Source organism: Mus caroli, unplaced genomic scaffold (genome assembly GCF_978045245.1).
Source record: "Mus caroli unplaced genomic scaffold, Mus_caroli_1 scaffold_8, whole genome shotgun sequence".
Lineage (NCBI taxonomy): Eukaryota > Metazoa > Chordata > Mammalia > Rodentia > Muridae > Mus > Mus caroli.
In genome coordinates this window covers 5202664-5219091 of record NW_028227263.1, presented here as the reverse complement: position 1 = coordinate 5219091, position 16428 = coordinate 5202664, and the positions used below count along the sequence as shown (strand labels likewise).

The 16428-nt window shown below is 42.4% G+C and overlaps 1 protein-coding gene across 1 annotated transcript; it reads right to left on the bottom strand.

Annotated features, from left to right (window-relative positions):
- Nucleotides 1-3526: 3526 nt before the first annotated feature.
- Nucleotides 3527-4441, bottom strand: LOC110299194 (olfactory receptor 13G1-like). Its single transcript, XM_021168823.1, has one exon. The coding sequence runs from the start codon at nt 4439-4441 to the stop codon at nt 3527-3529; it is 915 nt and encodes a 304-aa protein (XP_021024482.1).
- Nucleotides 4442-16428: the final 11987 nt, after the last annotated feature.

Sequence of the window (16428 nt, the reverse complement as noted above, 5' to 3'; positions counted from 1 at the left end):
ACAGCCCCACCTCCTGGGTACAGATGTAGGCCGTAGTATCATGTCACAGCTGCTCTCCAGATTCTGTGGCCTGTGCACTCCTGAGTGGATCCACCTTAGAGTCACCAGAGAGAAAATCAAATTGATCCATTCTTATTTCCTTGTACAAAGCTCAAGTGCAAGTGGGTCAATGACCTCCACATAAAATGAGATACCCTGAAACTAAAGGAAGGGAAAGTGGGGAAGGGGGAAAATTTCCTGAACAGAACACCAATGATTTATGCTCTAAGATCAACAATTGACAAATGGGATCTCATAAAATTGGAAAGCGTCTGTAAGAAGTCTAAACTCTTATAATGAGTTCATACCATATGTGTCTTTCTGGGTCTGAGTTATCTCACTCAGGATATTTTTTAGTTCCATCCATTTGTTTGTAAAATTCATGATTTCCTTATTTTTAATAGCTAAGTAGAATTCCATTGTGTAAATGGACCAAGGTTTGTTTGTCCAGTTTTCAGTTGAGGGACATCTAGGTTGCTTCCAGTTTTTAGCTATTATGAATAAAGCTGCTATGAATATAGTTGAGCAAGCGTCTTTGTGATATGGTGGAGTGTCTTTTGTGTATACTCCCAAGAATAATATAGCTGGGTCTTGAGGTAGAACTATTTCCAATTTTCATGTATTCACCTATAAGTAGATATTAGCCATAAAGTACAGGATGACCAGGCTATAATCTATAGACTGAAAGATGCTAAGTAACAAGGAGGGTCCAAAGGAAGATGCTTGGATGTCACTCAGATGGGGAAATAAAATAGATATCTGAAATAATTAGAGGGAAGGAACTGGGTGAGAGAGAAGCAGGGAGGGGAACAAGAGGAGAGAGGAGGGAGGAGAGAGATAAGAAATCAATGGTAAGTCATCTCTGGAACAGGGGAGGCTTCTGGGAGTCTATGGGGGTGACCCCAGCCTCTATGGAACCTAACGGGTCATCTCCTGTAGCTAGGTGAGACTTCCAGTGAAGGGAGGGGAACACAATCCTACTTATAAAACCTCCAACCTAAATTTTGTTCCATCTACAAGAAGTGCAGGGATAAAGATGGAGCAGAGATCTAGGGAATGATCAACAAATGACTGGCCCAACTTGAGACCCACACCATGAGTGAGAGAGAGCCAACTCTTGACACCATTAATGATACTCTGCTATGCTTGCAGCCAGGAACCCAGCATAACTGTCTTCTGAGAGGCTTCATCCAGCAGCTGATGGAAACAGATGCAGAGACCTACAGCCAAATAAACAATAGCAGAACTTAGGGAGTCTTGTGGAATAGTGGGGTGAAGAATTAAGGGAGCCAGAGAGATCAAGGACACCACAAGAAAACCTACAGAGTAATCTAACCTGGGCCCATGGGGGTTCACTGAAATCAAACCACCAATCAAAGAGCATACATGGGATGGACCTAGGCCCTCCACACAGATGTACCAGTTGGGCAGTCTGTTATTCATGTTGGTCCCATAACAATTTAAGCAGGGGCGGGGGCTGTCTCTGACTGTCACCTGCCTTTGGGATTCCTTTCCCACAACTGAGCTGCCTTGTATGGCCTCAGTGGGAGGAAATGGACTTAGTCCTGCTGAAACTTGATGTACCAGGGTGGGTTAGTTCCTATTGGGAGCCTCCCCCCACACTGTGATACCTGTGAACCAAAACAAGGAGAAGCATGACAAGTTAATCCTAAAGGTACGATAGTAGCACTTATATCTCAGCCATATCCAACAGCTGTGTAATTGGACATAAGGCACCCTCATTAGTGCATAGTTGCAGCTTGGTAGTGTAAACCTAGCCAACCACCTGTGGTGGACATGTCACAGACATGAGGATAGAACCTATTACTGCTGTTTTCCCAAACTAAAACAGTCTACCTGTATTCTTCATACTTATTTTTATGTCCACAGAGAAGTGTAGCTCTTGCCCCATATCAAAGAAGCGCTTGGTGTAGCAGAGAGAGAGAGAAACTATTATCAAAGCCACAACTGATCAAAATACAGAGACCAATTGGCTGTGAGGTGCTCAGTCATAATGGATGCTGCTCTAATCCAACCCCATACCTATGTCCCGAGGAACATCAGGGAAGAAGGAGTGTAAAAAATTATGACCCAGAGGATGAAGATGTCTGCTGTAATACTGTGTCTTCTATATATGGCAGGGAAGCTGTACCTACAACCCCTCAAGAATAAGGTTATTTAAACAAGACCCAAACAATGGCAACTCCAGTTGACACACTAACATGGATGGTGGGAATCTGAGGAGTGGCAGGCAATTAGTGACTGCTGAAAGGGAGAAGCAGTCTTCACCGTGGACTAGCCCCCTGATTGGTTGTCCAATACTAAGTGCTTCACTCTAAATGCATATAAATATCAGGAACATTAATGCACAACAAGTTGTATTTCTATATTTATTCATACCTATAGATTGATGATAAGAATAAGGAAAACAGTGTCATGAAGTTGAAGATAGCATAGAAAGGGCTGAAGGGATGAGGCAGATTGGTAGAAATATTACACACAGACATGAAATTTAAAACAAAATCACAAAAAATACAAAAGTAACTAATAAAACTATTATCGAAAGAGGAATAAAAAAATAAAAAACAACATTGAACAGGGGTCAACCAGGAAGAGGAAGAGAGGCCACCAGAGATATGGACCATATGGCATATGGACCATGCATATGGACCTGAGAGAGCCCAGCCTAGAAGTGAGGATTTGGATGGGGCATAGGCTTCTGTAGACGTGAACTGCTCCTGAGGCACAGCAGCTGTGTTCCCTGTCACAGTTCCTCTCTGGCCACATCCTTGGAAACAACATGGTCCCGAGCAAGCAGCAGCCCTGCTGCATTACTTCATGGTGGGAATTATAAGGCCCCGGCACCAAGAAATCGAGCATCTAGTAAACTTCTGCTGACACCCTCATGGGTGAGAGCCAGTTATGCCAGAGAAGCTGCTGATTGGCATTGTTCATTCAGAGTGGACAGCATGGAAGGCAAAGGCAGGTCTTATTTCATCACACATGCTCACAGCATGGCAAGAGCCTGCACCAGAAATCTCTTTCAAAGGTACTAAAAAGGGGAAGGAATCTTTTTTTTTTTTTTAAAGATATTTTACTTACAAGGTATAACAATTGTCCTAAAACCTCCAGACCTCTTTATATCCCCAGGTCTCCTACCTACATGCCAGCCACAACCAAGACTGAGTAGTCTTTGTGGATAAAATGACAATATGGGCATAAAGCAGTGTCTATCCAGACAGAGCTCCTGGCTTCTATGACTGCTACAACCAGACAGGGCTAGGAATATGCCACACCCACATTTGATGATTCCTGGGAATTTGCTTAACAGCCACATGGTCCCAGGGCTTCTCTGTGAAGTGCAGCAGTCCAACAGTTGTCCCTGATGGTTGAACTGGGTGTGTCCTCAGAAAAAGGAACAGAGACCTCTACCAAACCTGTGATCCCCCAGTCCAGCAGGGCTGAAGGCAGTGATGCTGGCACAGGCTCAGCAGCAGGAGAAAAGTCTCCGGAGTGCAACTTTGACATCCTTGTTCCTCAGAGTGTAGATGAGAGGGTTCAAGGTGGGTGCCACTGAGGTGTAGATGATGGACACCACCTTGTCCTTGTTCAGTGAGTAGCTGGATGAAGGGCGAATGTAGGTGTAGATGACAGTGGAGTAGTACATGGTGACCACGATGAGGTGTGCAGAGCAGGTGGAGAAGGCCCGTTGCTTGCCCTCAGCTGAGCGGATCTTCAGGATGCTGGCCACAATAAAGCCGTAGGAAAGGATGATCACAGAGAAGTTCCCTACAGCCAGGAACACATCTGCAGCGAAAGCCATGGCCTCATTCAATTGTGTTGGAGCACAAGAGAGCTTCAACAGTGGGGGAATCTCACAGAAGAAGTGCTCTACCACATTGGAGCTGCAGAATGGTAGACGCAGAACCAGGCTTGAGTTTATGCTGGTGTTAGTCAGGCTGATAGCCCAGACAATGCCAGCCAGGAATGCACACACCCTGGGGCCCATCCAGGTACTATAATGCAAAGGACAGCAGATGGCCACAAAGCGGTCATAGGCCATAGCTGAGAAGAGCAGAAGCTCTGCTCCCAGTGACCATGTGAAGAAGAAGAGCTGGGCCATGCAGCCCCCATAAGAGATGGTCCTTCCCCCCACCATGGTGTCCAGTAGCTTGGGTAGGATGGTGGAGGTGCAGAGGATGTCCACCACGGCCAGGTTGACCAGGAAGAAATACATAGGGGTATGCAGGGTTGGGCTGGCACTGATTGTCACCATAATGAGCAGGTTCCCTGAGACTGCAGCCATGTATAGGCAAAGGAAGCTAAGGAAAAGTAGTATCCGAAGGTGAGGCATATCTGAGAATCCCAGGATGAGGAACTCAGTGACCAGTGTCCCATTCATCACAGAGCTGGGGAGACCTCAGGATCCAGGGGTAGTGGGTTTCCTGTAACAGTTCTGATAGGATCTGAAGGTGAAAGACATGCTCCAGTTCCAGTTTGTGCTAATGACCTAGCCCAGATGTGGTGAGACTCACCTAGAGCCCAAACCTCAGTATCGCATGGCATAAGAATAGAACTCTGTGCCAGCCAATGCTGTAGACATCATTCTAGATACAGGACTTCTAGGAGACTGATGTAACCACTCATAAACCTTAGAGATTCAGGGTCTTTCCTCACTGGGAGGTTTCTTTCCTCAGACCTCAGTGAGTATGGAGCAAGAACAGGAATAGTCCATGAAGTGCAAGTCTGTGTGTCCTGGTAACAGGGATAGTTGTGATTACTTTCTATTCAAAAGCTCAGACAGTGGGTGGGAACAGGGAAAAAAGGAGGAAGATGGCAAAATGTCCCTCAGCTGGCCATATAAAACAGCATTAACCATGGTCTTCACAGGTGACTAGTGCACTCACCTATACAAACTCTAGTCGTTCGTGTGTGTGCGTTATTGAAGCTGGGAGATTGAAGGCTTTAAAGTAGGGCACTTAAGTAGGGCACCAGGCAAGACTGAGTCCTGTCTCACCCCTGTAGCCATGCAGCCACATTATTTGTGTCAGAGTTAAAAGTCTGCAACTAAATTTAGAAAGCCTTAAATCGAGGATGCTAAGATACATTAGAGCCAACCTCCAAGTGATAAGATAAAGACAGACTATATAAACTATTGATTAAGTTTACAAGTACTGGAGCTCAAAGTTTATGTTTGCAAATAGTTCACTAGATTCTATTTGCTTATGAAAGATTTCTATTATTTCATGCACCTGTATAAAGCCAGCATCATACAAATAATTTACTGCTTTCGGCTTGGGCCTCAACACTCCTATGTGTTTCAGAAAATGTCTAAGAGGTGAATGAACATTTCAAAGTTGTGTCTCTGTAGGGGCGGCCAGAAAGTAGTAGACCCCATTCACCATGGAGGGTGCTCCTTAACACAGGAGATGCTATATATTCCAATGTGAGATCTGAGAAGTGGATACAAGGGAAGAAAGAAAAAGACGTGAGGATAGAAAGACAGAGAGAGATAGGAGGACAGAGACAGAAGTACAGGGACAGAAAGGCAGGTGAGGCAAAAGTAAGAAGAGACAGAAATAGATATGTGCCCCACCCATCGCACTCCACCCACAGGGCAGTGATAGACAGATATAGAAGCAAAGAAAGACACAGACAGAGAGACTGGGAAGACAGAAGAACAAAGACTGCAAGACAAAAAAACAGAAAACAGTGATAGAGCTGGAGAAGTACAGAAAGACAGAGAGACAGAGACAGGGAAAAGCAGAGAGAGAAAGAGAAGGGCAGAGAGACCCAGAAATTAGGGAGCTACTGGGAGGCTTTGAGAGGAGATGATGCTAGGATTTGTCCAAGTTGTTAGATTTTTTTTTCAGATGCTTACAGAATTTTCTTGAAAATGCCAGCTTAAGTGATCCTATGCACCTAGCCACACAGTAAAATTCCATAACCCAAACCCATTAAAACTCTGTCATTAATAAGTAACACATGTAAATTCACAGTCAATACAAAACTCACAGGTAAAGCCTATGGCAAGAATCTTCCAAGGTGTCCTCTCCAGAAACTTCTTTCTCAGCACCACAGAGACAGACAGACAGACAGATAAATCACATGTGCATGTGTGCAAGTGCACACACACACACAAACACACAGAGAGAGTTAACCATCAGCATTCATTAGAAAACAGAATCAGATTAAAACTTCTAAAGAGCAAATGGTGATATTTCTAAGTACAGAGGGGACATTAAGATGTCTGTGTGAGGACCAGGGGCCCTGCATCATCTATTATAGAAAAGACAAGTACTCAGGGAGAAGCCTGGCCCTGAGAGACTAATTAGGTAGAACCACACTGGCTTTCTGAGCAGGACTAGCTGGGGAGATGACCAAGCCTCTTCTCAGACAACACAATACACCCTTGTAGCACTGGTGATCCAAGAGCACCTTGTCTTTCCTGCTACCCGGTGACTTGCTGTCTAACAATACCACCAGTGACAGCGGAGGTTACAGGGAGCACTCAAGCAGATAAGGGGATGATGTTTGTGCCTTGAGCCAATTAACTACCCAAACCACAATTTCTTCTAGTCTCAAAGAGTCCCTTATCTAGATAAAAACACTTGAAAAGCCAAGGTCAGAGCTCTTTCCCCAGCCCTGTCTGCTGTTCTTTGGCACAGACTGTCACCTGTCACCATGCAGTTTCATCTCCTCTAAGTGGATAATGTCCTCAGGCTATGCAGCTGCCAGAATTCTGCTCTTTCATGTCCACTTACCTCAGTCAGTGAGCAAGAACAAACTTCACCTAAGCATGATAACATTCCATCCCAGACCTGAAGTGACCTGCCCTTAGCAAATGGTGCTAGACTAGTGCTAGTCAGGGTCCAGGAAGCTGCTCTCTTCCCAGAAAGATCACATGACTGCTATGGCCTTCAGGTACACAAACCATTTTATGTTGCAACATGGTTAGCTGGTTCTTCTATGGTCATGGCAAACAAGAGGCCTTGTCTGGCACCTAGGCTCTGGACAGGGCACTTCTCCAGGCTGAGGCTGGACCTTGACATAAACTCCCCTTGCCTCTGTAATCAGATTCATGCCTTAATTGCCTTCCTGGATCCAGAGGCCCAATCACATCTCACTGAGCTACTTAAAGGAATAAGAACTGGTGTGTTAGTCCACCATCTTCCTCCAACTCTTCCATGCTTCTGTCTACTCCACATTCTCCACACTACCAACAATCACTGACATGTATACATTGAATCATGTGCCCCAGTACACATGATTTCAGCCTGTGGTCCAGCCATCCATGTGGTTAATCACAATTTGTTGGTCAGAGCCATGAACCAGGTCCCAAAGCAACCTTTGGGAACACTGCTGGGATTGCCTCACTAGGAATCTCCCTACTCTACAAACTAGCAGGAGGCATGGCCAGCACAGTGTGGGAGAGGCTGCATTAGTGACACGAGCTTTAGTCATTCTTCCAAATGCCCAGCTCCCGCCTATATCTGTGATCAAGAGTAGGCCTTCAACTCCCGATATGACATAATTATATTTAGAGACAAGGACATGTTCTCAGTATATAACCACTTCATAAAAGCCCATCAGCTGATACCAAGACCTCAGTGCTCAAACCTCTGGGGTGAACAATCTTTCTCCAGTTTGGTTAGAGGAAAGCATCTGCTCATTGGCTTTTCATGACATGGTTGTGTTTATGAGGCAGAAGACATGAGATGAAGTGTTCAGAGTTAACCCAAATCAGTGTAAGATGAATCAGAAATTTATCCTGACTCTTCTCAGCTCTGTGCCCTGGATGCATTGTCCTGGAATACCTGGAGATGCTTTCAAATTCACAGGCCAAACAAAGCCAATTACAGGTAAAAATGAAGTCTACCTCTAGGTAGAGCCACGCCCTTGTTGCCTCCCTTGAGTGGGCAGGAGGTCAAGGACCAGACTGAGTGGGGATGGGGAGGGGGAAGTGGAGCAGGTGGAAGTGTCAACCTTAAAAAGGTGGGTCAGCCTCAAGATAATTTACTTTTCCTTCCTAGGACCCCCTCCCACTTGCACAGTCTATGGGAGCTGCCATGGGCTTGGCTGGGTCTGGCAGCTTTCCTGAGTCCTAACCATGTCCCTTCAGATGCTGGACAGAGCATAAGTGTGCCCTTGAGCTCCCTAGCACTATCTTGCTTCCTCATTCTCTCTCTCACTCTGCTCCCCACCCCTGGCTATCTGTTGTATGTGTCAGACCCTGCTTCAGGTGATTTTCTTTTTTTTTTAATTTTTAATATTTTTTTATTACATATTTTCCTCAATTACATTTCCAATGCTATCCCAAAAGTCCCCCATATCCTCCCCCCCACTTGCCTACCCACCCATTCCCATTTTTTTTGGCCCTGGCGTTCCCCTATACTGGGGCATATAAAGTTTCTGTGTCCAATGGGCCTCTCTTTCCAGTGATGGCCGACTAGGCCATCTTTTGATTTTCAAACAGGGTTTCTCCCTTCTTTTTTCCATCCCTTTCCCCCAAGGCAGTTGCAAGATGGACAGTTTGCTTACCCTGGATTTTTAAAAATTCCCTAACATGTTAGGCTTTCTTTCTTGTTTCTAAATCAATTCCCCAATAATGTGGCTGACCTCCATGGTTGTTTATTTGCTTTCTTGCTTACTTGTTTGATTTGAGAAAGAATGTTTCCTTGTCCTACCTTCTCTTCTCCATTCTTTTACTCTGAGAAGCTGTAAGATTTACAGGCTTTTCCTTTCATCTCTAATAAGTTCTCCTTGCACTTCCATGAGTTATTTCTTAAATTATCACTTCCATAACACTTAGAACCCAAGAAGGGACCCTAACTTTCTTGATATTATATAATGGCTATATCCAAATTCCCTACAATTTCCAGTCTTATATATTCCCTTCCTTTTAATTACTTAGTTAGTGGAGAGAATGAGCCCATTGCTGTATGCCCAGAAGGCATTAAGCCTTTCATACACTTTAGAACCTGAAGAATAGTAATACCCCAAACTCACAATATAGTCTTCTTGAACATTTTATTTATCTAGAATATACTTTCCTTCTTGAATAAAATCCTCCCCTAACCCAATGAGGTGTAAATGTCATTAATTAGCCTCTGAATTGCATCACAATTGCTGTAGTTGGAGATGACATGTGAGAGAAAGCAATATTGTCTCTTCTTGTATAGCTTGATACATCTATTGCCATCCATAAGCACAGTGGATTCAATGGCTCATAGGAGATGTTAGTCTACAGTAATGACAATGAACTAAGTAGAGTGATAGAGCATGGAGCTAGATCTGTGGTAATGGTAATTGGGTTGTTGGCATGCTCCCCTGGAAAAGGTCACAGGGTGCTCTCCTGGGAATCCAATCACCACTCTCTCCTGTCTATACAAATCTTAGAGATGCTAAAGTGTACAAATACCAAAATTAACTAGGGGGGACTTTTGATTAATGCAGCTGCCCATAAAATCTTTTATTCACCAAGCTTGTCTTGACAGAATCTTCTGTCTGTCAGCCCCTTGAGTATTTGGAGTAAGTAGATGATGCTTTAACAGTCTCTCTTGTTAAAAACAAAAACTAAGAGAATCCTGGAGATGGAAAACCTAGAGAAGAGAACAGGAACAACAGATGCAAGCATCACCAACTGAATACCGGAGATGGAAGAGGGAATCTCAGGCATAGAAAATACAATAGAAGAAATTATGTATTAGTCAAAGAAAATGTTAAGGCTAAAAAATTCCTGACACAAACCATACATGAAATCTGGGATACCGTGAAAAGATCTAACCTAAGAACAACAGAAATAGAAGAAAGTGAAAAGTTTCTCCAAGACCCAGAAAATATTTTTACCAAAATCATAGACCAACCTATAGAAAGAGATGCCTATAAACATACGAGAAGCTTATAGAATACCAATTAGACTGGACTCTAAAAGAAAATTCTCCTGCCACATAATAATCTAAACACAAAATTCTATAGAACAAATAAAGAATATTAAAATTATCAAGGAGAAAAGGTCATGTAACATACAAAGGCGTACCTATCAGAATTACACCTGAATTCTCAAAAGAGACTCTAAAAGCTAGAAATGCCTAGACATATCTTTCAACCTCTGAAAACCACAGATGTCTACCTAGACTGCTGTACTAGTAAAACTCGGAGAAAACAGGATCTTTCAAGACAAATTCAAATTCAAACAATATTATCGGCCTTACACAGAAACAGTTGGCCATACAATTTCATAATTTACATCATCAAAATAGTAATAGTTTGAGACAATAATTTGCTAGTTTTAGAGAATTTGAAGACTTGTTTTCAATGTCCTCAATTTCCTTATGTCACACATAATAGTACTAATCCTCAAGGACTTTTACCTAATTGATTATTGCAAATGGATGGTACTCATATTTCTGATTTTGGAAAATTTAAATATGTACATGTGACTTGACACCTTTTTAGGCTTTCTAATTGCAACTGCGTTTTAACAGGAGAAGCATCTAAAAAAGTCATCAGTCATTGCCTACATGATTTTTCTATGCTTGGTTTTCCAAATCAGATTAAAACAGATAATGGAACTGGCTACTACACTCAAGCATTTGAGATGTTTTTTAGACAATTTAATATTACTCATATTACTGGGATTCCTTTTTATCCTAAAGGACAAGGTATCGTGGAACAGGCCCATGGAACTTTAAAACAATATTTTCATAAAAATAAAAAAGGGGCAATTATATCCACATACACCACAAAATTATTTAAATCGTGCTTTCTGTTTTTAAAATTTTAAAATTTGTATGCCAAGGAACTCTCTGCTGAGTGCCTATGGCACCCTACAACTAGGCATACTTATGCCTAGGTGAAATGGAAGGATCCACTTACTGACATATGCCATGATCCCAATCAAGTATTTAATATGGGAGGAGGGCATGTTTGTGGTTTTTTCCCACAGGATATAGCAGGAGCATGCTAGCTACCAGAGTGATTGGTGTGGCATACTGATGCTGGAACAAAGAATGAGTCTGACCTGTGAGCTTGCTGAGTGCACTGACGATGGAGACAGGAAAGCTATATTGGATATATGTTCTTGACCCACCTTTTCTTGCCTATATCCCAGATTGGACAAGCTGTCTTGCTTTAAGATTTTAGACCTTTTGGGAAAAAGAACATAGAGACTGTGGAAACTGACTTAGAAAAATTAATTAAAAAGAGAATTTATAATGACTCTGCTCTTTCCTTTAATGTGAATAGTTATCCTGACTCAATCATGGACTTGTCTAGAAATAATCCAATATTGGATAAAAGGAAATGGCAGTCTTCATTTGGAAGGCTAGTTCTGGACATTTTCAGAGACATATTTGGAAGTTAGTTATAGTTTTTTATAAAGGTATATTTGCAGTGGATATAATTGGACAGAATCTGGATTTTGAACAAGTGTTGGTGCATGTGTATAAGCTCCTAGTCTTTTATTTCTTCAACAGGGAGGATTATGTACAGCCCTCATGAAGGAACGTTACTTTTACATCAATCACTCAGGAATAATAAAGGATTCTATGGCTAAAGTTCTAGAAGGACTAGCCAAAAGGAAAAGAGAAAAAGGACAGAATCCGGATGGTTTGAATCCTGATACTCTACTTCCCAATGTCTTACAACTTTAATTTCTACACTGCTTGGACCATTAATTATAATTTTGTTGCTTTTAAATTTTGGATCTTGTATCTTAAACAGATTGGTTGCCTTCACATAGGATCACTTTCAGCAAGCTCAGCTATTCACCATGGCAGTTATACATTGCTGTGAAGAAATGCATTGAGTGCATATTCATATGTCTTTTGTGGCTTTGGTCTGAATGGGAAAGAGTGTGTTATAGAAGGCTTGTAGTCAGAGATGGGTAAGAGTGTACTTGAGCTCCTATCGACCTAAGACAGAAAAATATATCAAAAAGCTATTTTTGTCCTCCATGATGGGTAAGGAGCAATATAGACCTAAGAGGGGCATATTCAGCTGGATGCTCTGTACCCTAGATGGGATTATGGAAAACAAGCAAATCTTGTGCCACCATCCAGCTCATCTTTAAAAAAAATATTAAAAGGTGGAATTATTCCCTTCCCCCAGCCTTGACCTTGAGTGCTTGCCACATGGTTTTACCCTCTCTGCATTTGCAATTTCCTACAGGAGTAGAATACCTATGAGCTTGCTTTGTAACACAATCCAGCTGAAACAAAGGATGGGTCTCTGGGCTCTCCTTATATAAATGCAGTGCTGAATATTAAACTTTGAACCTTGATCAGAAACTTTGTTTTGGCTTCATCCATCTCTTGAACCTGTCCTTTTTCATTTCCATCCCCCCCCCCCTTTCAGGTAGACCCAGTTTTCCATGGCTGCTGGATGGCTACAGACCAGGGAGGTGAGAGACACTCTGGATTCAAAAAGAAGAAACTTAAATGAAATGTCCAACAGTGGGGTTGGGGGGAGAGGCAACTTGTAGCGTCTACCTCCACAAGAAAGACAGGGCATCAAGTAGAGGGAGGGGTTTAACATCCCACAGTCAAAATATCTGACCCAGAATTGTCCCATTAAAAGAACTACAGGGACAAAAATGAAGAAGAGACTGAAGAAAAGGAGGTCCTGTGACCAGCCCAACTTGGGATTCATCTCAAGGGAAGGCTCCAAGGCCTGACATTATTAATGATGCTATAGTGTGCTTATAGTCTAGTATGGCTGTCCTCTGAGAGGCCCACCAAGCAGCTGACTGAGACAGATGCAGATACAGATACTTACACCCAATCATTGAACTGAAGGCAAGGACTCCTCTGAATGAATTAGGGAAAGGCTGGAAAGCTGAGGAGGATTGCAATCCCATAAAAAGACCAGCAGTCTCAACTAACCTGGACCCCTGAGATCTCTCAGACACTGGACCACCAACAGGCAGCATACACAAGCTGGTCTGAGGCCCCTGATACACGTACAACAGAGGACTGCCTGGTCTGGAATCAGTGAGAGAAGATGTCCTTGAGACACTTGAGGCCCCAGGGAGTAGGGAAGCCTGGCAGGGTGGAGGTGGGGAGGGTTACAGGGTAGGAGGGTGGAGACATCCTTTTGGAGACAGGGGGAGGAGGAATGGGATGAGGAACTATTGGAGGGTGAACCAGGAGGGGGATGAATGACTGGACTGTAAAAAAAAAGATAAGTAATTATATTTTAAAAAATAAAAAATACATTTAAAACAATCAGTTATGAATGTCTTGCAGGATCATTGATATCAAGACCTAAAAGGAACATTTAGAGATGAGCCAAGCAAGGATGAACAACTGGCTCAAGGTTACTAATCTTCTGAGAGCCCTGGGCATTGAAAGAATTAGATATCCTTATAGGATATGGGGAGATGTTAGGTGCCAATAATTAAATTAGAATTTCTTGAGTATGTAGTCTATCACCTCTCCATAGTGAAACCACAATTGCTACCAATCACAGTCACTCAGTTATGTAACAATGTGTTTGTTGTGTTAGATATTAACTACTTGCTGAAGCTACGTTTCTTCTTTCTTGATATAGTACATGGGTTAGCAGAAAAACACAGAAATTGAGGGGAAGAAGGGACAGAGAAAATACAGTATGCACATTATTGTTAGAAGTTAGTTCTTAAAAGAGACAGTATGTGAGAAAATTAGAAGATGAATGTAAAACCTTTTTGCTGTGACAACATAGATATAAAAATAAAAGTGTCTAAGTTGTCTCAGTGACAGAATGTGTGAACTGGAAAAAATAAAAAAGAAAAAAGAAAAGTTCAATCCTTAGTCATTAATACAAATACACAAAATACAAATCAAAACAACTCTGATATTCCATCTTGTACTGGTCAGAATGGTTAAGTGCTGGGAGCCTGCTGGCTTGAAAGGGAACACAGAGTAGGACTCTAGTGTGGTTTTAAAGACTGATGGTCTCTGGGACTGTTCTATGCAAATTCTGAGGGTTAAAAGCCATTGGTTTAGGGAATTAACACCTATAGCAGTGTCTTAGTCAGGGTTTCTATTCCTGCACAAACATCATGACCAAGAAGCAAGTTGGGGAGGAAAGGATTTATTCAGCTTACACTTTTCACATTGCTGTTAATCACTAAAGGATGTCAGGACTGGAACTCAGGCAGGTCAGGAAGCAGAGGCCATGGAGGAATGTTCTTTACTGGCTTGCTTCCCCTGGCTTGCTCAGCCTGCTCTCTTATAGAACCAAGACTACCAGCCCAGAGATGGCACCACCCACAAAGGGACCTCCCCACTTGATCACTAATTGAGAAAAATGCCTTACAGCTGGATCTTGTGGAGGCATTTTCCCAACTGAAGCTCCTTTCTCTGTGATTACTCCAGCCTGTGTCAAGTTGAAACAAAACTAGCCAGTCCAAGGGATTGACACCTGTAGCCTAATTGAGGAAGTGTGGTGGAATAAGTAGCCTTTGTTCTATCTCAGCAGGAACTGGACAACTCAAACTTTTATTCCAGTGGTAGTCAAAGTCACAGAAAAAAAAAAGGGACACTTGAAAAGTGATTTTAGAATTTATTTCTTTTTTTTTTCTTTCTTTTTTTTATTCGGTATTTTCCTCATTTACATTTCCAATGCTATCCAAAAAGTCCCCAATACACTCCCCCCCGCTCCCCTACCCACCCACTCCCACTTTTTGTCCCTGGCATTCCCCTGTACTGGGGCATATAAAGTTTGCAAGTTCAATGGGCCTCTCTTTCCAGTGATGGCCAACTAGGCCATCTTTTGATACATATGCAGCTAGAGTCAAGAGCTCTGGGGTACTGGTTAGTTCATAATGTTGTTCCACCTATAGGGTTGCAGATCCCTTTAGCTCCTTGGGTACTTTCTCTAGCTCCTCCATTGGGGGGCCTGTGATCCATCCAATAGCTGATTGTGAGCATTCACTTCTGTATTTGATAGGCCCCAGCATTGTCTCACAAGAGACAGCTATATCTGGGTCCTTTCAGCAAAATCTTGCTAGTGTATGCAATGGTGTCAGCGTTTGGAGGCTGATTATGGGATGGATCTCTGGATATGGCAGTCTCTAGATGGTCCATCCTTTCGTCACAGCTCCAAACTTTATCTCTGTAACTCTTTCCATGGGTGTTTTGTTCCCAATTCTAAGAAGGGGCACAGTGTCCACACTTTGGTCTTCATTCTTCTTGAGTTTCATGCGTTTAACAAATTGTATCTTATATCTTGAGTATCCTAAGTTTTTGGGCTAATATCCACTTATCAGTGAGTACATATTGTGTGAGTTCCTTTGTGATTGTGTTACCTCACTCAGGATGATGCCCTCCAGGTCCATCCATTTGCCTAGGAATTTCATAAATTCATTCCTTTTACTAGCTGAGTGGTACTCCATTGTGTAAATGTACCACATTTTCTGTATCCATTCCTCTGATGAGGGGCATCTGGGTTCTTTCCAGCTTCTGGCTATTATAAATAAAGGCTGCTATGAACATAGTGGAGCATGTGTCCTTCTTACCGGTTGGAACATCTTCTGGATATATGCCCAGGGGAGGTATTGCTGGATCCTCTAGTAGTATTATGTCCAATTTTCTGAGGAACCGCCAAACTGATTTCCAGAGTGGTTGTACAAGCTTGCAATCCCACCAACAATGAAGGAGTGTTCCTCTTTCTCCACATCCTCGACAGCATCTGCTATCACCTGAATTTTTGATCCTAGCCATTCTGACTGGTGTGAGGTGGAATCTCAGTGTCGTTTTGAGTTGCATTTCCCTGATGATTAAGGATGTTGAACATTTTTTCAGGTGCTTCTCTGACATTCGGTATTCCTCAGGTGAGAATTCAAAAGGCTATACTCAACAAAAATGGAGAACCTGGATGAAATGGAGAAGTTTCTAGACAGATACCAGGTACCAAAGTTAAATCAAGATCAGGTCAGATCTAAACAGTCCCATATCCCCTAAAGAAATAGAAGCAGTCATTAATAGTCTCCCAACCAAAAAAAAAAAAAAAAAAAGCCCAGGACCAGAGGGATTTAGTGCAGAGTTCTACCAGACCTTCAAAGAAGATCTAATCCCAGTTCTTCACAAACTATTCCACAAAATAGAAACAAAAGGTACTCTACCCAACTCATTCTATGAAGCCACAATTACTCTGATACCTAATCCACAGAAAGACCCAACAAAGATAGAGAACTTCTGACCAATTTCCCTGATGAATATCGATGCAAAAATCCTCAATAAAATTTTCACTAAGCAAATCCAAGAACACATCAAAACAATCATCCATCCTGACCAAGTAGATTTAATTCCAGGGATGCAGGGATGGTTTAATATATGGAAATCAAACAACATAATACACTATATAAACAAACTCAAAGACAAAAACCACATGATCATCTCATTA

Excerpts from the sequence above, each read along its gene's own strand:
- LOC110299194 (XM_021168823.1), bottom strand. The coding sequence starts at position 4,441 with ATGAATGGGACACTGGTCACTGAGTTCCTCATCCTGGGATTCTCAGAT.